Raw genomic sequence first — 25,103 nt, forward strand, 5'->3', positions numbered from 1 at the left:
GGGAGCTAAAACAACCAACTGACAAGCTGTTCTGCTGCCTGTTAAGGCGGAGCGGGGGTCTCTCTCCTTCTGGATCCCAAAGCATTCAAAGTTAGACCAAGTATTTAAGCCCCCAGGGGAAATTACCTGATCATCTCATCATTCTGGCATTATTAAAAAAACAAAAAAACAAAAAACAAAAAACAAGCACAGACACAGGACAGTTATTCCTAGCTACTGTGGCCCACTTAGCTAGGATTATGAGTTACTCCATAGGGAGTTAAAGGACACCACAACAAGAAAAAGAAACTGTAGGGATCATTGAGATTAAATCAACCCATTCAGTGTACTACAGGGGAAATCAGGGCTTTAAATAAAAACTATAATAGCAACAGCATTTACCGAACACTTTTCTAGGTGGCTGGGTTTTTGGAGCCCATTATCAAGCTAGTTCAGTTTCTCCAAGATTTTGTCATGATCTTTCTGACTGTGCTATGCATATTAATTCACTTTTCTCACAACAACCTATGAAAGCAATCTTTTTTAAAAAAATTTAAATCCAATTTAATTAACATATAATGTGTTATTAGCTTCAGAGGTAAAATTTAGTGATTCATAATCTTGTCAGTGTCATCATCTGTAAAACAGATGACATGCTCAAGGCCACAGAGCCCATTAAGTGGCACAAAATATTGTATGGCCACCTATTATTATATTATCTGTAACACGTTATTTCATGATAAAATACAATGTTATAACAAATTTATGTTATATAATAGTATTCTATGTTGAAACTTATAAAAATGTATTTCTCTAGAAGGTTCTATGCATCAAATATTTTATTCAAGAGTGTTGCAATCCATCCAGCATGCATTGCTGAGGCCAGTCAGGAAAAAATAATATGCCATATCCCACATAATAAAAGTCCTCTTATTTCAGTAAATAAGAAATAAATGAATTGAAGCATCAACCTTGCATCTGGAGAAGGTGTTCAGAAAATATCTACTAAATCAAAATCTGAATTTTACCTTAGGATCAACACAATGGATCATATGGGTCAAGAAATCATAGTTTCAACACTAAGATCTAGACTAAATGGCTTTGGATGTGAACTACCAACTGGATGGAATATTTGAAATAGGAACGATTCTGGAAAATTCCATGTGTGTAGTTAGCATATTGCTTAATGTGTATATATAATGTGTGTATTAGATGTGTGTCAGTGTAAAATGTGGAATGCTATTTTTAACTTCTTTGGATTGACATTTAGTCAAATATTTCTAAAAGTTAAAAAACCTGACCATTTAAAAAGCTGTAGGTAAAACCCAACAAAAAACTGAGCTGGAGTGAAAGCAGGAGCATCCAAAATTCTTTCACAAGTCAGCATAAGTAAGTTACTAGTGATAAAGATGAAGTCTTCCCCCTGGATTCTATCCCAGTTCCAGAAATACCTCCTTTCCTCTTGCATATCAGAAAGTATGGGATCGATCACTTTGAAAAGGTACATTTAGAATGCTTGTTTCAGAAAATGGCAAAAATATCCTTCTGCTTTAAGGGACTTTCAAGTTCTTTCCCAGCCTTTGCCACATAGGCCTGGGTGGTTCTGTCACTGCTTAGTGTGTTCAATGAAGCAGGGCTTGAAAGCAATCGAAAACTTGAGTTGATTAGACCTCTACCAGTAGCCAGTCTACTTGAAATTACAAGCTGGACTCCTTGAAATGAAACCTGTCATACCGAGCAAAGCTGTTGACTGCCTGTCACATCTGGAAATTCTTAGAGAAATTGAACTAGCCTGACAGAAGGACTCAAAAAAACCAAACAACCGGGAAAATATTCACGAGCCTCCTCTTTTTTTCGCAGCATCAGGGATGCTAGTGGCTGTGGGCTGTCTTCCTCGTTCATTCTTAGAGGCATGATGGTCATGCTTTAGTTGTCTTACTTACTTATTTATTTTTTGTAGGCTCCACACCCTAGGTGGAGCCCCACACAGGGCCTGAACTCATGACCTTGAGATCAAGACCTGAGCTGAGATCAAGAGTTGGATGCTTAACCAACTGAGCCTTAGCGGCCTTTTTTAAAAGTTGATGAGTGATACTTGATAAGATAGTGTCTTGAGTAAGTAAAGGATTTGTCACTCACATGATATTTCTTCTTTTGGAAAAAAAAAAAAATTCTTCCCATTGCCTGACTTATTCTAGGGACTGCCTCACTTCTATCAGGTCTTAGTCTCTTGGAGTTATAGTGTCCATGAACTTGGCGTTACCTACTGTTTCAGATTAACGGTATAATTAGGAAGAGACACTAATGGTGTCATGTTCTGAAATAGGCTCTACTACCTAATAAAAACCAGGTTTTTCTTTTCTAAGTGGTAAATAAAAATAAAACCCAGTTCCCTTTCAAGGAATTAGAATTGCCCATTGTACCTAATATAAACACACTAATTTTCATTTTGTTCAAAATTTCAGGGACCCACTAATTTTAAATTTTTTCCCCATGGCTAAATTAAGCTTCACTTAGCTGCCAAAATATTCTTTTGTTTCTTGCTATGGACCACTATGGCCAGAAAAAAGAATATATCTCAGGCACATTCTTCTTATCTTGTGAAACTGTATTTATTCTTTTAACTAGTTTTTTAAAGATAGATTATTTTTATTTTTTAAAGATAGATTTATTTATTTATTTGTTTGTTTTTATTTTTTAAAGATAGATTTATTTATTTGTTTGTTTGTTTGTTTGTTTGTTTACAAGAGACCCATAGAGCAAGGCAGAGACATAGGCAGAGGGAGAAGCAGGCCGGGAGTCCGATGAGGCACTCTACCCCAGGGCCCGGGCATCATGACCTGAGCCAAAGGCAGATGCTAAACCACCGAGCCATCCAGGTGCCCCTAAAATGGTAGTTTTTAATCTTTGAACTGAGCTTTACCCTAAGCTATAGTTCCAATTCCATAGAAACAAATATCTATGTAGAACCACAGTGTCACTAAACTTTAGTCTAAAGTGTGAATTAAATTGTATGTTCTCAGTTATCCAAAACAGGAGATAAAGAGAAAGTGATCCTAAAGGTAGGCACAGTACATGAACGTATACAGATATAGATAATATAGGTATATTCCTAGGCATGTGTAGGTATGCATGAATATATTATATACAATACCTGTGTGTGTATATCTGCTACATATTGACTAGTAGCCTTTAAGTGGGTCATGGTGCAAGCAACTGTGCAGTGACACTTTAAAGATCCCTAGTTAATATTTTACCTAAAGACTCCTAGTAAATATGTGTGTATATATATGCACGTATTAATTATTGATTATTAGCTATTGTACTATTATATATTTATATAGACTATTAAATATAGTCTATATATACCATATAGACTATTAAATATAGTCTATATATACCATCAAATTTGGTAGTATGTGTGCATGCACATGTTAACTAGGAGTTTTTAAATATATATATATACACATATATACACAGTGTTTATGTGTACATACACTGTGTATATGTGTATATATACACAGATATATATACACATATATACATAAATGTGTGTGTGTGTGTGTATATATATTTCTAAGTCCTTGCAGGATGCCTTAATATTTCTGGGAGGAAGGAATAAAGGAGAAAAATATAACTGAAAGAAATGCAGGGTTTGTACGAGAAAGGGACTCAGCATTACAATGTTCCTTGAATGTTTCCATGCATCTACAAGTACATCATTTAAGCTATGTGGTGTTTCATGGCAATGGGCCGATAAGGAAGAGGTTAAAAGGCAGAGAAGCGTCTCTCACTGATGTCCAGAAGAGAACGGCAGAGCAGCCGACTCAAAGACAGGTGCTGGACAGGAAATAGTGACATTCTACTTTGCACCACTGTCGCCTCAATTAAATGCAGTAGCTTTATAATTGCTAGCTAAAAATACACACCTCTGCATGCCATGCTCCCATGCCTATTTTTGGGAATTTGACTTTCTTTAGCAGCTTGCTTTATTCCATGCCCATTCTTCTGTTGGGCACCGAAGGGAATTCTCTGTTCAAAAAGCAAAGTCCAAAAGAGCTGCTGATCAGTGACAGATAACACCTGTCTGGGATGATCTGGCCAACCAGTGGGTGCTCTTGCCAAAACCATAGAGAGGAAGTTCAAGGCTGAGTGGAAACCGTGTCTTTCTGTGGAATCGGGTTCTTCTTCCCCTCTCCTCTGAGTTGGTGGTTTTCCAGGGAATAAGAGATGAATTGCGACCTTTAGAGAACCCTAGGGAGATGGGCCAGCCACCATGATTCTTTCTTTCTGCCAAGCTTTTCTTTTCCTTCCAGCTCACTGAGTAGGCAACTGCCCCCCAACAAGGGGAGATGAGGCTCCCATGATAGAGTAGCTGGTCAGGGGGCTTGGGAGCCATCGGGCTGTAGGGCTCTGCAGCACCAGCCCTTCTTCCAGCAGATCTGCGTGGCCATGGGCATCAACTGTGGAACACTACCTCGACCTCAGTGTGGCTGCCAGTAGTTCTTCTGCTCACCCCCCCACCATAGAATCCAGGCCATTCTAATGAGCCATCTGGCAGAATGAGTGGGGACGCCTTTAGGCTGGGTTGTGTCTGAGAGCAGGGCATGGGAATGCCAGCTCTGTGACTTTGAGTTGAGTTACTTGACTTTCTCAAGTCTCAGGTATCTCTACTGGAAAACAGGAATGAGGACACTAAGGGTAATGGGGAAGATTCCATGAGAGTCATATGTATATCGTGTTTAGAGGCGCGCCTGCACCCCACAGCTGCCGTTATTATGAAGGGCTCACTTCCATTCCCACTTTAGCAGATGTGCTGATTTCACTTAGCAGCTGCTCTCCTTAAGAGTCTAGAAATGTTAAATTCCTTATTCCCTAAGCAGGGAGGAACAGGAGGAGCTGAAATAAAATTAATTAGAAAATGTGCCTGCCAAAAAAAAACCATGACAATACCTAATTTATCTAAAGATCTCTTATACAGAAATTTCAACTGCTCTGAACTGGGAAATAAGAAATGGAAACAAACAAACAAAAAAAGACTTATCTGAATGTCAGCATTGGTATCAAATAATCTGTGCACTAAATCCCACATGGTCATGGGCACTAAATGCCACCGAAAGCCGCACTCTTCTGCTCCAGCGTAGCCTGGTTTTCCTGCCCTTTGCAGCCAGAAAGCAGGAAGGCATAATGAATGAGCATTGTCAGAAGAGTTGGACGGAGTGTCCAGAATCTATAAATAGCAGATACAGGATCTCTAAACATGAGAAGGCTGAGCCATTTAGATAGGGCCAAATAGGCCTACCTTCCCTGTCAATGAGAACATCGCTAAATCATGCCAGATGAAAAAAAAAAATGAATTTTCATTTTACTTAATGTAGTCTAAGAAGACAAATGTGTCCATTCCATTTTAGACAAGTTTCCACCCAAGAGAATTAACGTGTTTTTACTTGGCTTTAAGGGATAATCCGTACTTAACTAGAAAATTTGCTTCGGTGGAACACTCCATCCTTTATATCTCTAAACAGGATAGACACCATTGTCTAAGTGGACGATCAATGTAGCGGGGGGGTGGGTGAAAAAATGCTGGCAGTTGATTGATGAGATAAATACAAAGTCGAACATTTTTCTTTGTGGAAAAGGCAATACCAGTTAAAAAGTCCATTCTGGGGATCCCTGGGTGGCGCAGCGGTTTGGCGCCTGCCTTTGGCCCAGGGCGCGATCCTGGAGACCCGGGATCGAATCCCACATCGGGCTCCCGGTGCATGGAGCCTGCTTCTCCCTCTGCCTATGTCTCTGCCTCTCTCTCTCTCTCTCTCACTGTGTGCCTATCATAAATAAATAAAAATAAAATTTAAAAAAAAAAACTGTTTAAAAAAAAATAATAATAAAAATAAAAAATAAAAAGTCCATTCTGTCACCCAAGAGAATCACACTCCGATTGGTACAGAGTTGCCTTCTGGGACAACGGTTGGCATATTTAACATTGCCTAGTCACATGACTCATAAAACCACTGTGTGTGTGTGTGTGCACACGTGCATGTGCACACCTAGCTTCCTTTTGCCACGATAGGCAAGCAGATGTGCGCAAAACCTCCCTACAGTTTTGCAGAGCAAAAGAGAGCCATTTGATGAGAGATTCTGTTTCCTTGGGGTTCTCCACATACACACACTTTACCCCCGCAGCAACTCTACCCTTAAAAGCTCTTGGCAGCTCTTGGGTTTGCCAAATTCTTCCCTGTCCCCGCTTCAGAACCTCCGCAGGGCTATGGGAGAGCTCCAGCGAGAGGCCTGGACAAGCACGTCATTCTTTCTGGTCGCCAGTGCAAAGGTTTGCAGTGCCTGTGGGCAGCAGAGACTCTAATAAGAGTTTGGGTTTCACTGGAGGGCAGAGCACTGTCCCCAGCCGCCCCTGCCTGGCAGGGGCTGCCCTTCTCCTCCACTCAGCTTGGGAGTCAGAAAGGATAGAAGTTATGGATAAACTCACCATCTTCCCCCAAATCATCGTGGCTTCTGTTCCTGTTAAGAGCAACCTCATGCTGTCAGCCCCGAGGCTGAAAAACGAAGAGTCATCTTTGCTTCCTCCCTGATTCTTGACCCCTGAATGTCAACCCACTTTGCGATTCCAGCAGCCCCCTCGTTCCCATCACAGAGCCCCCCCTGGTTATCCATCTCAAGTCTGCTGCAAAGGCTCTGATGTTGGACCCCAACTCTAATCCCCAGCCTGAGATTAATTTGCATCTGATAGCATTTGATTTCAGCAAGACAGCCTAGAGCGGCTCGGGGCACAGCCTTTAGAGCTGCATAGACCTGAGATCTCATCTTGACTGTCATGTTCCCCTAAGCGCTCTTGGGTGATTAATTTAATCTCTGAGCCTCCTAGGGTTGACTTGAGGATTAACAACGTAACTTGTATAAAGTGCTTGGCACCAGGCCTAGGTATACTGAATTCTGTCCAGATCCCTTAAACCCAAAGATCGTTCACAGCTTGGCCTCAACCTTCCTTTCTAGGCTGCTTCATGAGTCACCTTCCCTTCACCCAGTGCTCTGGCGAAACTGAATATTTGTACGTGATGGTTTCCATGCTTACTTTTTTCTTCTTGTCTTTTACCATGCTCTGCTTCGTGCCCCTCCCACTACCCCACTGCTCTATTGAAATGCGAACTACCCCACAATATTCAGACCAAATCCTGGTCTCATCCTTAAAGTTTTCTTGGGTCACACCAGTCAGAAATGACCTTTGTCTCTTTAGTCCTTATTAGCCTAGTTAGAACTTTCTCATGGCTTCCATCACAGCTTCCTGATTTTGATCACGTTTGCATCTCTATTTCTCCCCCAAATGTTTTCACATCTGACATATATGCCTATGACCTGGAGCACATGACCTGAGGCAGAAAAACAACTCTAAGGGAGAGGGGAGAAAGAATTGCTGCATGTGGGATGAAAGCCATCTCTCCTCAACAGACATGCTCCAGTAAGTCAATAGTTCTGACATCCTGGCCTGAAATTTTTTATGCTAAGAGTTTTGACCCTGGGATGGTTAGCAGCTAGGGCTTGCGCAATGAGCATCAAGGAGAATAAACAACCATTCAAAGGGCTGTGTGTGTTCATATTGGCCCAAGGAGGAGAAAAGGGGATTACTTCAGTTTAGAGGAAACAATGGAGCTGATACACTGAATTGTGCTTTCCTGGAATCAATCGCATCAGAGTTTGAAAGAAGAAAAAACTCTTCCAAACTGTATTCGCTGCAGGGTAGTATATAATATGACAGTAGATGGGCCCTGGACTAACACTCCCTTTTACCATTGGACCAATGTCATGTCCTGCCATTGTCGGGCCAGAAAATGCAGTTTCAGGGAAGCACTTCCATTCTCCCACCAGCTTTATTATGAATTTGTCAAGCTGGTTTAAGGGGAAAAGCTTCTGGGGCTGCCTTATGTTTCCCTTTGTGTTTTCATTCTTGTCCAATGACAAAGGAAGCTCTTGCTTCTTATTCTTCTCCAGTGGCCCTAGGATAAAAGCTGTAGAGAAAGCACAAATTGAAATCAAGAACTGCAAAAAAAGAAGAGAGAAAAAAAAGGCAGTGTCTCCAGGCCAGGCATTGTGTACATAAACAAGGGATTTTCTCTGCCCCATGGATTGTCCACCAGGCACACAAGAACGAGAAGAGGAAAGTAGCCCCAGGCAGGCAAGCAAACTGAAAAGCAGAGGAGGGTCTGGGGAACATCTGACTCTCAGCAAATGATCTTTGTGCTTTTCTCTCTTAATTACCACTGTTTAAGACATTAATCATCATTCTAAAATATCTAAAAATCTTCCTGTATCCCCACTTGCAAATGTTTTCAAATACATGCAGTCAAACAAACACATAAAATTCAGGATTGTCTTGCATCAGATACATTCTCCAGGACATCCCAGCATTGGCCCAACATGCCCTTCTGATGTGGGTTTGTGTACTCAACCACAGTGCAACCCGGAAGGCTTTCTTTCTTGAGCATCTCACTTAGGCTAGGAATTTATTTTAATATTGGTTCTTATGACCACATGGGGATATCCTTGACCAAATAGCAGGATCAGTTTTACTTACTGATTAGCTTGCAAGGGTGCATATGAAATGAATCCTAATCCTCAAGGATCTGAGTACCCTTGGAGTATAGCACTGAGCTTGTCTTGTCTTTACTGGTGAGGCTGGGGATGAATATTAGGTGGAAACCTGATGGGTCTCTGAATGACAGACAATGCAGAGATACATGGACACCTAAACTCAGACACTGAGCATCTAAGACCCCAGCCCTGCCTTTCTTGAATCCAATTAGGACAGTTCAGTCTCAGATATGGTAAAAAAATAAAATAAAATAAAAATAATTAAAAAAAAAAAAAAAATATATATATATATATATATATATATCTTGACACTGTTAAAGACTGTAAGGAAGCCTTTATCCAAGGAACTATGCATAGGCTTTTGCAGCAAGAGAGAGAGATTGGGCTCAACTCTGAGTAAAAAAAAGAAAAAGAAAAGTGGGAATTTATAGTCAAGGAGTAGAGGGAGGGGATCAGTGGATGGGAAGTGACTAAGAGGGTAGGAGGATTCTTATGACACAGACCTAACAAAATTCTTGCCAAATGCAGGCCAGGGTGATCAGATATCACTGGGGAAGGGTGGAAGATAAGGAATTTGGCCAAATATGGAGAGTGATTGGATTCTGAGGGTGGGGAATGCTTCCTAAAACAGAGTAATGCAGAGATGAACGTGGAAGCCTGAAAGTTGGAGCCTGGTAGAGGAAAGGGTTCAGAAAAGCTAGGCAAGCTTTTTTTTTTTTTTTTTTTTTTAAGATTTTATTTATTTATTCATGAGAGATACACAGAGAGAGAGAGAGAGAGAGAGGCAGAGACACAGGCAGAGGGAGAAGCAGGCTCCATGCAGGGACCCTGACGCAAGACTCGATCCTGGGTCTCCAGGATCATGCCCTGGGCTGAAGGCGACGCTAAACTGCTGAGCCACCCGGGCTGCCCAACCTAGGCAAGCTTTGATCAAAGAGAGAGCATTCGTCATACACAGGCCCCATCTGAAAACCACAGGCCAGATTTGAACTGGGAATGAAGGATTCATGCCACATTTACCAGGCACCCACAATATGCCAAGCACACTGCTGGGTAACAGGAATGTAGAGATGGAAGGATCCTTGCCTTCCAAGAAATCAGAAACGGTTGTTGAAAGAGGGAAACAAGCCAACAGGAGACCATGCCCTCAAACCAGGCTGCCTGGCTTTGAATGCACCCCAGCTTTTCCTGACTGCATGGCTTCCAAATGGTATCTAACCTCCCTGGCCTCCAGCTCATCAGCTGGAAAATGGGAATAATTGCAGAAACAAGATGATAGAGGTTTGTGGGGCCAGCCAAAGTCTGTGTGTGAACTGTGTGCAGTGTTTGGCAAAGCAAACAATCTTAGTAATCTTACTGTCACAGATGGTGGCAGGGTGCATAGCAAAATGTCAGCGCTGTGACACAGGTAGAAGTACAGAGGGCAGACTCCAACCCCAGTAAAAGCTACTCTGATTCCAGATGGACTCACAAAAGATGATACTTGAATAGTGCCTGAGAGGACCAGGGGGGCAGATAGTCAGGCAAAGCTTGAGGGAACAGACACATCCTCAGAGGGAAGAGACAGGACAAAGCCACTGCAGTGGGAGAGGGAACAGACCCAAGGAACATGCCCAGCTTAGCAAATGGGAAGGGAATTAACAATTCTTAAGCCCATACAAGATCCTAGATACTGTGCTATATGATTTTAGAAGATGATCCCACAGAAAGCTTTGCAGTAATCCGGAGACAAGGAGCTATCCCTGTCTTTCGCACAGAAAGAAACTAAAGCTCAGAGACTTACAAGAGCCCCTAAGCAATAACCTAAGGTTGCACATCTATTAGCTGGTGTGATTCACTTCTGAAACCGAAGGATGCTAAAGCTTGGGTTCTGTACATAGTCTGTCCTCTCTGAGTCAGAGCACAAGCTGTGTCAGTGTCAGGAGGGCTGTGGAGGATACTCATGGCTAGACTAGGAAAGCCCCAGTGTTCACAGTAAGGGGTTTAAGTGTTACCTTGGGAATAACAACTTTTTCTGAACAGAGGAAGGGTTATTACTAATTCCAGAGGCATAAGAACTGGGGGTGTAAGTATCACCAACATGGTACTCATGGCATGGAACAGAGATTATGGTGCTATGGCTCAATGACATAAAAGGGGAATGTTTTTAAAACAGTAATTTGTTCCTATGAGTTTGACTTTTTTAGGCTCCAAATGTAAGTGACATCAATACAACATTTCTTTTTCTGACTTTTGTCTCTTAGCCTGATTCCCTCAGGTCCCTTCCATGTTGTCCCAAATAGCAGGACTTCCTTCTTTCTCAAGGCTGAATAATATTCCATTGTGTGCGTTATCATCCATCCATATGTTGACACTTAGGTTGTTTCCGTATCTTGGCTATTGTGAATAATGCTGCAGGGAACACAGGAGTACAGAAAACTTTTTGACATTCTGTTTTCATTTCATTTGGATATATACCCAGAAGTGAGATTGCTGGATCATATCATTAGCTAATGCTACAGTGATAATCATACTGCATTATATAAATGTATCAAATTAACACACTATGGGCCTTAAATGTATAAACCATTATGTGTCAATGACATCTCAATTTTAAAAAATGGTGATTTGCCCTAAGCTAATGAACAGATGAGAGTGAGACAAATGGAAATGAGGTTTTCATATGGTACCATGCACAGAAACCAAATCCCTTCTTAGGGATGTTCTTGAGGGAATTAATGTATCATGTAGGAAGCCAAACCTATTAGATGTCCCCAAAGCAGATTTTCTGCCATTTCAAGCACAAAGAAAGAAATTCTGTGATCTCTAAGGCTAAAAAGAGCCCCAGTGATCACCTAGTCAAAGTTTTTTGGGGTTTTTTTTGTTTGTTTTTTTTGTTTTGTTTTTTTTTTTTTGTAAATGATAAAACCAAGATTCAGAGAAGTGAGGTGATTAGGCCACAATCCTTTAAACATGTGACATCTGCCATATGAAGCTAACCTCATCCTGTCAGTCATACAAAGAAATCACAGGAATCTGAAAGCATCCACACAGGCAGGCTCCCAGAGGGCTGCACCAAAGGCATCTGTCTACCAACCTTAGAACCTGACAACAAGATCATTGGTGGGGCAACTAGACTAGCTAAAGAAGAGAAGCAAGAGAACCCCACCCTCTGCAGCACTTTATGTTGCTTTCTTGGTAATCTCACCATTGAAGAGATAACAGAATTATATGGTATCTTAATAAATACAGTAGGGAAGTCAGAAAAATATATCATTCTATCTTGTAATGATGAAAAAAAATAATAAAGCCACCAAAATAACCCCTAAAAGTCATTACAGCCCCAGTAAGAAGCCCATATGGTATTGGCCTATGAGAACCATCTGTCCTATATTATTTTCCTCAGAAATTTCTAATTATTTTTTAAATATATAAGAAAACACACATGAATCCAATAATGTCCCTCCTGAGTTAGAAAATAATACTAAAGGTCAAACTGAATTTTCACCCATCTGTCTGGCTGACAAGATGGTAGATGACAAATATTCTTGATTCTGCTAGCCAAGGCTATGAGATATATAAAGAAGCTTCTAGAAATATTATTGCTGGACCTGTAGGATCTGTCATGTTGGCATCCAGTGAGATACATCACATGGTTATATAACAAATGAAAGAGATAATGTCAATCATCAGGAAAAGAACTGAAAGCAGGAGGCAGTAGATGACAGGTTGTCATATAGTTCCAACCCCCTAAAAAAGCCCTGCTAAAATTTCTCCAAAGAATTAATAGAAGAGGAATTTAGCCTGTTCCCATTTTTTGCCCTCATCACAAAATCAGCTAGACTGCTTGTTCTATCCTCCCCATGTGTCACCTTAGGATCACAAAGTGTTCTTCAGATTATGAAGGATAGTCAGTCTTGATCCAGGGAGCCTGGGTTGAGTTCCTGACCCATATTTAATAATTTCCTTCCTGTGACATGACTGAACATGCTAAAAAGCAAAATACAAAAAAAAAAAAAAGAAGAAGTCTCCAAAGCTCATGTTCACCAAACGATTTAATTTTCACTTTCCAGTTATTAAGCCAGCACTGCCCTAGAACCAAGGCAGCATGCTAAGAGGGCTAAAGGAAACATCAGGAAAGTGATGAGGTCAGTCTGTTTTTGCAAGACCTGTCTTTTTCCCAAAAACAAGAGCCTAACACCTCCAGGGTGTTGGGAGTTGTGCAAATAGTACAACAGATAAGAGCTGATCCTGTTCAAAGCTCCCACATCTCCAGAGAGGAAGGCTGCACTCTCTGACTCTTGACTGTGCCTCTTTCCTGCTCCCATTTTGGTGCAACCAGTTTTAGGAGACTTGCCTCCCTCTCTCCAGTACCTTCACTAACTAGATTGGAGGCCATTACAGCAAATCTGATTCAAAAACAACACAAGTTGTTTTGTTTTGTTTTATTTTGGGTTTGGGGTTTTTTGTTTTTGTTTTGTTTACTTCAACTAGTTTATCATGTACTAAAAGACTCATTTCTAGCTGTAAAGGCAATTTGTGACAAGAGGTCCAAGCTTTGGGGAATCTATCCTAAGGATAGAATGTCACATGCAGAGCAAGTTGTAAATGATATTCATCCCATCATTATTTGTATCAGCCATTTAGACACAATATAAGTGTCCAGCAAAGGAGGTATTAATTAAGTGAGCTATTCATATATCTTGGACAGAATCTCTATAGATAATGAACATTATGCTTTTATTTTATTTTTTTTAAGATTTTATTTGTTTATTTTTTTTTTTTTTTTTTTTTTTATGATAGTCACACAGAGAGAGAGAGGCAGAGACATAGGCAGAGGGAGTGTGGGGAGCCTGATGTGAGACTCGATCCCAGGATCCCAGGATCATGACCTGAGCCAAAGGCAGATGCTCAACCAGTGAGCCACCCAGGTGCCCCAAATATTATGCTTTTAGAAGAGTTTCCAATAATACAAGAAAGTGCTTAGTTAGAATACTAATGGAAAAGAAAATAAGAATACAAAATAGAACTTCACAAATATGCCCAACCCCCTACACACACATATATATACTGTGCCTATGGGAAAAAAAATTGGAAAGGAAAGAAAGGAAAGGAAAGGAAAGAAAAAGGAAAGGAAAGGAAAGGAAAGGAAAGGAAAGGAAAGGAAAGGAAAGGAAAGGAAAGGAAAGGAAAGGAAAGGAAAGGAAAAGACACTTGAAGGAAATATACCAAGATATCATTAGTAGTTATCTTTTGATAGGACTTGGGATTTGGGAAATTATTTCTTATTTGACTTTTTCTAAACTTTCTACAATTTTCCATGGCAGTCATGCATTGCTTTTATAATAAGAAAAAAATTATTTCTCATATTGGAACCATTGGGCTTCTGACCTCTGAATTGAATTTCTTAAAGGAAGGAAAAACCCACTAGTCTTCTTAATTACAGTGGGCAAAAAGAAAGAGAAGTCAAGGATTAGAGTCAAAAGAGCAAAACCTCCTCCATTCTCTAGCACTCCGGTAATTGCTCAATCGTGCATGCATGAAGGTCCCTTAAGAGAACATGACGTTATGATAATGTGGGTGTGCTTTAATCTGCTAAAAGCAACCTAAGCTGAATTGTGTCCCAAAAGTAGAGAGAATACACCTTTAAAATAAACTGGCATATCGAAGCAGTCAATTGATACACTGGCAAAGCCAATATATAATAAAATATCTTTCAATAGTCAAATAATCACATATTTTATCTAATGTGTAAATTCATACATCTGAGTCTTTTTAAAGTAGGGCATACTAGACTTATAGTAATTTCATCCAGTTTCTATCTCCATAATATCACCATTTAGCCACTTCAATATGAGACTGTGAATCTTATTCACAATTATTATGTGGGGAGTCAATATATAGTTTACATGGAACTCCATAACAAATAATTGCACTTATTTGGTATTAATTTTCTCACAAAAATTTTGAATATCATTTTCTGCTGATCTTTGGTTTGTTCATTTCCAGATGTTTGAATTTCCTCCTCCCTCCATACAAATCAGCGTGTCCAATTCCAATCCAGTACTTTTGGCACAATGTTACCTTTAAGAATTTTGTCAACCAGGGGGTTCTGGGTGGCTCAGTTGGTTAAGTGTCCAATTCTTAACTTTGGCTCAGGTCATGGTCTCAGGGGGAGACGAAATGGAGTGAGATGGAGTCTGGCTCTGTGATCAGCAGGGAGTCTGCTTGAAGATTCTTTCCCTCTGCCCCTCCCCCTGCTCTCTCTCTCAAATAAATAAATCTTAACAAAAAAGAAAAAAAAAGAATTTTGTTAACCAAAGGGAGTGCATTTTTGCAGATGCTGAAAATAAAGTAAGAATATGTTTTAGGTGCATAGGATTCTATTCATCAGGTTGCATTATTCTCTTCCCCATGCCAAGTGACATTTAGTTGTACCAGAGTGAAAACTGAAGCCAGCATCTGCTCAAAGGCCTTTTATTACCCACCACAATTCCTGCTTAGATCCTTGTTAGGGGTCTTATATCATTCTGCATCTTGATGAACGTGGATTTTTGCATTTCCTATTAATCACACAATTGTTTCAAATTATTTAGAATATTAATATTTCATCAGGGAAATATTCCGCCTAACTGGTGATTTTTTAAAAAGATTTATTTATTTATTTGAGAGAGAGTGCACATGAGCAGGGGGAGGGGCAGAGGAGAGAATCTCAAGCAGCCTCCCCACTGAGTGTGAAGCCCCACCCAGGGCTCCATCTCACAGGCCTGAGATCATGACCTGAACCAAAATCAAGAGCCAGAAATCAAGTGCTCAACTGACTGAGCCATCTAGGCGCCCCTTTGCTGATGATTTTTAAAAGTCACTGCATTGTGATGACTGAATGACTTCTGGATCTAATCCTCTCCCTCTCTCCCTGCTCCTGTCCCCAGGAAACACATCTCCAGATTTTATTAAGAAATTGAATGAGTAAATAGGAAACATTTTAAAGATGTTTCAGATGTAGCATGTTAATGTCCTCAAAGCTATTGGTCAACACTATTATAGATGGGCTTTTTCTAAATTCCTACAAAATCACAAGAATTTTACTGGTGATCTATTTGTAGCTGTGGTGTTTCTCTAAAATTCTCTGACATGTTCCAAACCACTTGTCAAACCCAGGTATCATCTCTTGCATAGCTAACACAGCATGAAATGATTGTGGAATGTTCTTTTCTGTTTTTGATAGATAGAGCCAAAGTGTCCTTGCAACTTACAGATATTTTTCAGCTTAATACCATGGTTATTTTCATTTTCAAAAGCCTGCCTCAATCTCCATGTCGATTTTCACAGATTCATTGCTCGCTGGGACAGAAATATAAATCACAAGTTAAGCTAATTAATAGACATCTTGAAAAGGAGTCAGTTTAATTTTTCCAATATGTTTTTCTGTACCTTCATCTTGTTCAACAACAGGACCTGCTGGGTTTTAGAAGTGGAAAGTCTCATGATAAATTCAGCCATATATACTCTATTTTATTATTTAAGTGGTGAATATACCGGTTGGTTGCCCAGAAGATGAATCAAATCATCTTCAAATACAAAATTACTGCTCCCAAATCATTTCTTACACCTCTGGGATTTTGTCATTTTTCTATAATATTATTCCTGCCTCGAGTCCTTTTCTATAATCTGGTTTAATCTACATGGCACCAAAGTTTCAGACACTCTGGTGAAACATATTTCTGGGCTAATCGATGCTACTGTATCTCAAAAACATCGCACTTATACTAAGCCTCAAATAATTTCTAAAACTCAGGCAGCCCAGTTTTGATCTCATAATATTTGACTAAGTGCTTAGCAAGTAATACAGTGCCCAGAAGACTCTTAATTAAAATTGATGGTTGACACGTGAAATACGTTCTTGGCATATCGCCTAATATGACCATTCGCTTTAGCTATGTTACCATCCCAGGTGAAATGTACTACTTTTGCATTTTTGGTTTCTCCAAACCAGTTTCCTTAACACAGAGATTTGGTAATGATTCAGCCTCTCAGCAAACAATACTGAGCAAGGACTAGCTCGTGATCCTGCCTGTAATGGACCTCGCTTTTATACAAAGAGACATGTACAAAAAAAAAGAAGTGAGGGTTAAAGCAGAATGCTGGATAGCCTCACAGAGCACACGAGATGAACGAGAGGGCTTCCTCAATGGCACATGTCAAATGAAAGGCTTGTGGTTTGTTCTGCAAGCAGAGAAAAGGGCACTACAAAAAAAAAAAGGAACCGAAACGAATAAACAAAGGCTAAGAGGATGGAAACAATTTCAGGGGCACTTAAAGGAGCAAGTTTCTCAGCATGATTGGAGCATCAGGAATGTGGGTTTGTGGCTGAGGTAGTGGGAAGAGCAGCAAGGGTGTAGCAGTGACCATGTATCAGAAAGAGATAAAACTAAAGAAATAGATGAGAGTGTGATACTGGCGTTCCTTGAATACCCTGCTTAGAATTTTTAGCAATGGGGGCACCTGAGTGCCTCAGTCAGTTAAGCATCTGCCTTTGACTCAGGTCATAATCTCAGGGTCCTGGGATTGAGCCCTGCATGGGGCTCCCTGCTCATTGGGGAGTCTGCTTCTCCCTCTCCTTTCTCCCTCTGGCCCTCCCCCAACTCATGCTTGTTCTCTCCCTCTCTCAAATAAATAAATAAATTTTTAAAAACATTTCTTAAAAAAAAAATTTAGCAATGAAAGCCACTAAAAAATTTTAGTAAGGAGGGTGGTATAATCAAGAACATTGCCTAGAAAGCAGCATGGGGAATAGAATAGAAAGACTAGAATGGGGAAGATCAGTAAAGAAACTCCTAAATAGCTCTGAGTCTGCAGGCTGAACGACGGCTGTGATAGTGAGAACCAAGAAGGAAGAGGTGCCCAGAGATGCACCTGGACATACCATATATTTACGCACTTCCCTCTGTCTCTCCTTGCGTAGAATGCACTAGAAGTAGGTGGCCTCCATGAAGGCAGGAATTGTCTGTCCACTTTGTTTACTGCTCCATCCCCAGCACCTCTCTGGTGCCTGGCACAGAGATACTCAGTGAATCTGTGTTCCACAACTCCCTTTTTTTGTCGCAGTGTAGGCAACAGATAGGATGCCCTGACTCTATACTTTTTTTTTGACTCTATACTTTTAATGGGGTGCAAAATGAGAGAGCGAACATAAGCAGAGGTGCTGGTTAGTGGACAAGTTCAAGGGGCGGAGAATACTTGTCATTTGGAAAGACTTAACTCCTCTTCAATCTGAGAATCAGAATTGCATCTGTGCTAAGGCAATTTGTCTGCAAGTGAGCTGAAGATAGAAAATGTCAAACTGAATTTGGGGAGAAGTTGTGAGTTTTTTAACAAAATGTTTGATGTTTGTTCTTTCAAATCTTGAAGAACACTTTAATCTCCCTATATTTCATAGCGCTTTGACAAAATAACCAACCATGTCAAAAAATCCAAGAGTCACTTTTTGGGTATATGTTGAAAATGCCAATTCTATCATAAAGGAAAATCAGGCTTTAATTACTAAATCACCAATAAAATAACTAAATAACTTCTCCTTCTGTGTAATTAAAATTTTTGTCTATTAAAGTTACATTGATAAAATTTGATAGAATGAGTGTATGTGCCTATCTCTCTTCTTGCACCTCAAATGACAAAAAAAAGGGCAAAAATAACAAAAAATATATATTTCTTTGAAACAACCCCTATCAGTGCTTAGCAGGGAAGAAGATAAAAAAGGATACCATGCTGGGAGACAAGAAATTTTGAGTAATTTCTGGAATATTAAAAGCAGGTATAGAAATTAGAGTTGAAAAAGAAAGGAAAGAAAGAAAGAAAGAAAGAAAGAAAGAAAGAAAGAAAGAAAGAAAGAAAGAAAGAAAGAAAGAAAGAAGAGAAAAGAAAAGAAAAAAGAAAGAAAAGAAAAAAAGAAAAGAAAAGAAAAGAAAAGAAAAGAAAAAAGAAAAGGAAAGAAAAAAAGAAATTAGAAATTTGCAAGGGGACCTGAGTGGCTCAGTTGGTTAGGCACCTGACTCTTGATCTCAGCTCAGGTGTTGATCTCCATGTCTATTCTCTCCCTCATTGTGGCAAAACTTAGAATTATATATTAGCAAATGCTATAAAGTTTACTTCCTATGTAGCTGGAAACAGGCAAGCAGTATTATTTTTCCATTATACAGATAGAGAAATCTAAAATCTAAAGTAGCTGAATAAAATAGCAATTTGGTGTAGATATTCAAAGAAACTTTTGGCTTCCTTAAGTAGCTTCCTTCTGACTTCGGAGAAACCCTTGGTCATGGTTCAGCATTATTTTGGAATTTGTATTAATTCAACATGTATTAATCCTTCATTGCTCCATTTTTATTCTCCTTCCTTATTTATCCCTGGAGAATACTCTTCTCCCCTGGATTACCAAAAGGAAAGATGTTGTATTTCTGATTTCCCCTTCTTACAATCTGGAAATAATTGCTAAATTATTCTAAAGGGGGTTCAAGGTTATTGAGAGGATGGAAGGATCTAGAGCCATTGCAATGCTGAAACCCTTCATAACTATTGCTGAGGAGTAAGCGTGGTGATGGCTATGTTGTACACATGCATATGCGTACACACATGTACATACGCACATAGGACCATTTTCTGAACGGCATACTAAACTAGCTGCTTTTAGACAATTTCCCAATTCACAGTTTACATCACAGCTAACACATTTTTGTAAATCCAGCAAGTTTGAATTCTAAAACTGAAATGATAGAAGAGGATGTTTTCCTTGGTCTCTGGTTTCTCTCCATTGTAAGAATAATCAATGCAATTATGTGAGGTGATCTCTGTTGGGAGGCTACAGAGTCAACTTCCTCCAAATGAATTGCAGAACACTCGAGTTGAATTCCTGCTGTCTGCTTACCCTGTGGTCAAGAATCTACCTTGTAGATATTAAGATAGTCTGTGTTCAGATATGGTCTCATTGATTGAGTTTCTCTTGGGGGAAAAACATGCATTGCTAATGGTCACCTTGTCTCAAATTACAGATTACGGTATTTCGGATGGGATCCGAAGGACACCAGGACATTGATTTAGCTATCCTGACAGCTTTGCTCAAAGGTAAAAGAGTTTGTGTGTCCAGAGAGTGCAAAAATAATTTAAATAATTTAGCAACTTTATCTCTTAATTGGTGGGTATAATCCTAAATGATACCATGATATCCAATTATTGATAACATAAGGACTTCTGGATGACATTGTTCCTGCTATGAAATTCTTCTATGATCGAGCTGTCAAAGTGTGACTAGATTTCTTAAAGTTTAAATATATTACAATTCAATCATGTCTACTGAGTCATAAAAATATACAAAGGAAAAAGTTAATGTCATATGTAAAATAAATACTAAGTTACTGAAGTTACTTAATAATTATTATCCTGTCTACTTTAAAAAACCATTTAATATGGCATAGATGATAGATATAAAGATATTATAACACATTAAAAATGTGTTGATTAATTAAAATGGAAAATCAAAACCATTGAGAGGAAAGAAGAAAGAATAAACAAAAAATAAAACAGGCTACTATACTTGTTGTAATGGAACATTAACTTTAGCTCTAAGTTTCCTTGAAGTCCAGTGAAAAATAGAAATGCCCTGGATTTTATGATTTTCCTTTAGAAGATGGATATTTGTCCTATTCTTTAGTCTCCTTTCTATCAAGAGGATACATACATGTCTCACTACATGTTCTCATCCTTGGAGCCATATCAAGAGAAGAGCAGTTTCCTCCAGTCTCCACAGATCAAATTCTGCCCTTATGTCCCTTAGTAGGTCTATACATTTGACCAATAACATTCAGCAGTAAAATAAACAAAAGGAAGTTATCTCTATTCAGGCCTGAACTGAAAACCAGAACTATAAGATGAAACAAAACCACCAATCCTGTTGAATGTGGCTCTGAGTTCAAGGTGTTACCCTCATTCTCCCCAAGCACCATACTTTGCCTCCTGCCCCATTTATCACAAGGTTGGTGACTACCTGTTAGGAAGCCTTCATGGATTATAATCTCTGTAAGGATAGAGAATGTGTCTTATCCACCAATGGATCAGCATCTCACCTAATTCTTCACAATAGGGCAGCATTCAGTCAATTAGTGTTGAATACGTGAAGGAATGGATTACTGAATGGATGATTATTAATGATTCAGTGATAGACTTAACATTCCAAAATTGAAATTCAGAATAGCAACCATTGTGTTCTAATTTCCAGTCTACCTACCTTTTTTCCACTATTAATACTTTCTTAAATACCCATCAAGTGGCAGCCATTGTGCCTAGTGCTAAGTTTTTTACAAATACTATAAACATTAATTATTATAACGACTGTGTTGTGCACCAGCTATCTTTAATCCCCATTCTACAGACAGGTAAGTGGAGCTACAAGATTTAAGTAACTTGCTCAGAGTTACCATGCTAATTAATCAGCCTGAACTTAGATCTAGGCCTAACTCTTCACCACACCACATATGGCCCCCTTGGCACTAGAAGTCATTGATCCCCTCCATGTATTCCCCAAAAGTATATTTGCACATTCAGTTCAAAATCCCAATCACATTTCAGAAATTCACAATCCTGTGAAGTGTATCATGTGTCCCAGGTTGAGAAACTTTGCTCCAAAGCATTTCATTCCAATGAACTGACAAAGACATGTAGAAGAATTCATGCATGGAACCATGCATGGGCCGAACCACAAAGCATACTCTGGCCACCATTCTCCATTTGTCAGAGATCAAATAAAAAGCTTGAGGCAGGAAATTCTCTGGTATTTGCTCTTCCTTCACAAAAATAAGAAAAAGTAATAAAGCCACTAACATTTATTGAAGACTTGTTAAGTGCCAGACACTGTTAGATACATTCTATGTATAAATTTGTTTAATCTTTACAAGTTCGATAACCAGTTAATTGTGTCTTATACATAAGGAAATCAAGACACAGAACAATTAATTACATGCCCAAGATAAGCTGGCCAGTAAGCAGTAGAGACAGGCTAGCCCCATAGCCCTCACTTATGTAAACCACCAAGGCATCCCTATTGCGTTGATGATAAGAAGTAGAATGCCACATTTCTCGTCTTAACCAGAACTCAGCAAACAGAGAAGCAGCCCCATTACCAGTTAAAAACACACAAGCCATCACAAAATATCTTCTACTGAAAATATTTTTTTCTGCTTTCACCAATTTGTGCTTTAATTTGTGTTTCGCCTTTAGAATTTATTTGTTACAATATAGGATAGTTGTTTCCTGACTGTGCATGACAGACCATATGAAATACCTTTTATATTGTAACCAAGTAGTTATACATATGTTTTTAGAAAGCTGAAGTTAAAGTACATGAAGTAATATTTACATTGGCTGTATGCAATGAAATTGGATATTTCCTATTCTATTCTATTCTCTTTAATGCTGATTATATCCCACTAAATTGATTTCATGACCCACTAATGGGTCATAACCTGCAGTTTAAAAAACACTGCCGTAATAGATTAAAGGAAATTATGATTGCTCTAAGAAATTAACATTTCTAATCACTATAATGAATATTATTTATGCAACAGTTGATGCTAATGGGAATTTATGCCGTTAAAAGATTATGATGTGTCAACTCTATTTTGCAAAGGCTTTTAAATGCTCTCTGATTTTGACCCAGTTGATTTGTGAAGGATGTCAAGCATAATCCTTTTGCCAACTTTCTTGGAGGCCAAGAGCATACTTACATCAGTTTCAAATTCTATAGTTTGTTAAATTATTCGTATGTACTTTTTAAATTATGCCTGGGCATGTAACATGGTTTAACACTTAATTTTTACAATTATACTTAGTTTTCAATTATGCTATGCATGAGGAATTTTTTTATTGTCAAGTTTTTATTTCCTCCATCATCTGAGAAAACTAGAAATTAGAAAGGAGGTGGGGGAGAATGCCAGGAAACTAAACACTGGTCCATAAATCCAGAAGAAAAAAAGGGGGAGGGACTGTTAGGAAACAGGTGACCATGAGGAAAGTCTAACTTTGCTGACAACTTGTTTCCCATCCCACTGGGTTTGAGTTTCTTCAGTATCTGTATATATATATTTCAGTATCCGTATATATAAAGGATACTCTTTATAAGATACAGATCTGGGGGGTATCTGTTCAAAAATGAAGAAAGGAGGAGACAAAAAGGATGTTATTCCAGAGGTCTTAGAGGTTCACGCTTTCTTTGAATGCTGACCTGGGGTAGCTTTTGAGAATAAGTGATATGACATGTGTCTTTCACATTAAGGTAACTGCTCTCCAAGAGTGGTGGTCTGAGGCTACAAACTGTATACCCTACACCCTTCTGCTTTTCAGCTCTCCTCTCCTGCTGCCACGCATAGTCAGGGGAAGCCAAGGAACATGCAGGATGTTGACTATTCAGAAAACAACAAAGAAATTTTTAGAATAAGCATGTCCCGAATATTGCCTGGGATATACTCATACTAAAAAAGCTGTTTATTATTTATCTGAAATTCAACCTTAACTGGGAGTCTTGTATTTTTATTTGCTAAATCAGGCATCCCTACTCAGAGGAGGCCTGATGCCATGAATACATCTGGACTTCAGACACCTTGAGTGATTCTATGGGGAAGTACTCAAAAATCTAGGGGAGTTGCCTGGTCTGGCCCCTGTCTGCCTCCTGCTCAGCCTGGCCCTGCCTAAATCATCAACCAGAGGGAAGCCTCTGGTTGTTTCCAGAGGCTTCCCTGGAAACAACCCCAAACTCACCTTCATAAACTATTCAGTGTTTACCAGCCTGCTCTCATGGCCAAGTTGGTCATGCCTCTTGCTCTGGCCCCTCTTGCTCTGGGCTCCATAAAGCCAGAAAACATCTGCTCATAGCAGGGTCCCTTGACCCTCTCTGTGGATATAATTACTTTCAATTTTAAAAAATCTTTTCTTGTACACCTCAGAAGTCAAATCATGTGGATGTACCCTTTCAGTTCTGTGCATGCACTAAAGTATAATATGGGCGATCAAGAAATTCTTTTCCTTTTTTAAAATTTGTTTTTATTTAAGTTTGATTTGCCAACGTATAGTATAATACCCAGTGCTCATCCCATCAAGTCCCCTCTTCATTGTCCGTTATCCAGTTACCCCAAACCCCCGCCCACCTCCCCTTCCACAACTCTGTTTATTTCCCAGAGTTAGGAGTCTTTCACGGATTGTCTCCCTCTCTAATTTTTCCTATTCAGTTCCCCTCCTTTCCCTTATAATCCCTTTTACTATTTCTTATATTCTCCATTCATTTCATTCATATATGAAACCATATAATGTTTGTCCTTCTATGTATGATTGACTTACTTCCCTCAGCATAATACCCTCCAGTTCCATCCACATCAAAGCAAATGGTGGGTATTTGTCCTTTCTAATGGCTAATATTCCATGGTATATATAGACTACATCTTCAGTATCCATTCATCTGTCGAAGGACATTGTGGCTCCTTCCAGTTTGGCTATTGTGGACATTGCTGCTATGAACATTGGGGTACAAGGAAATTCTTTTCCTTTGGGTTCATTCTTCACTGGTAAAGAAGTTCTGTAGCATGGGAAAAGACCTTTATTGCTTATTCCTTTCTTCTGAAAAGCATTTTTTTTAAATCTCAAAGATATCTCAAAACTCTATGCTCCTCTTCAAAACTGCAAAGGTCATCAAAACCAAGAGTAGTTTGAGAAATTGTCACAACCTGGAGGAGACTAAGGAGGCATAATGACTACATGTAAGGGGCATCCTGGATGGAATCCTCAGTCAGAATAAAAGAAAGAATATTGTGTTTAAAACTGAGAAAATCTGAATAAACTAGGATTTTCATGGATTTTTTTAAAAGATTTTAAGGGAAAATAGGAGAACTGAGCTATCATATGTTTTGAATCTGAGCAGGAGACGTACTGCTGCCAAGAAAACCTTTCATGTCATGTCAAAATGACAAAAAAGGAGAAGCATCTTATAGAATTAGCTGTAAAAGTCATGTAGATATGTAATCAAAATACTGTACTATGTGTAGGCAATATTTAATATAAAGGGTCTATATAAATCAGATAGGTGTGGACAATAGCTGATCACTATAAGAAATGATTAGAAATATCACTGGGGAATCTAAGTAGCAATATTTGAATGCAGGACTCATACGGAACAATTTGTATGAAATCCAATTTCCCTGTGGACTTACACAATCATTTCAGAAAAAAATTACCTAGTTCCTCCCATTTTTTTGTTATGTTTCGGTTCTTCAGACAAAATTAATGCTATCTATAATTAATTAATTAATTAATTAATCACAGATACTTATAAGTGGAGGACAACAACTTCTTTTTAAAAGAGACATTTGTAATTTTCCTGAAACTATGAGGCAAGGAGTTTGAAATAAAAATTCAAATGCCAAAAGAAGAGCCAGTATGTTCTAACTTTAGAACATTCTCAAGAATGCTGTTGATTAGATCATACAAAACAATGAAAATCACTGTGCTCT

At 39.0% G+C, this 25,103-nt stretch overlaps 1 protein-coding gene across 10 annotated transcripts in view; it reads left to right on the plus strand.

Moving 5' to 3' along the window:
• The window catches only part of TRPM3 (transient receptor potential cation channel subfamily M member 3), a 500,214-nt gene that overhangs the window by 356,013 nt on the left and 119,098 nt on the right, over positions 1 to 25,103 (plus strand). For all 10 annotated transcript variants that reach the window (XM_077907028.1, XM_077907033.1, XM_077907040.1 and 7 more), the window contains one exon: positions 19,605 to 19,677. In XM_077907028.1, coding sequence (XP_077763154.1) covers positions 19,605 to 19,677 — 73 coding nt within the window. The remainder of the gene's footprint in view (positions 1 to 19,604; positions 19,678 to 25,103) is intronic.

Source organism: Canis aureus, chromosome 1 (assembly GCF_053574225.1).
Source record: "Canis aureus isolate CA01 chromosome 1, VMU_Caureus_v.1.0, whole genome shotgun sequence".
Taxonomy (NCBI): Eukaryota; Metazoa; Chordata; class Mammalia; order Carnivora; family Canidae; genus Canis; species Canis aureus.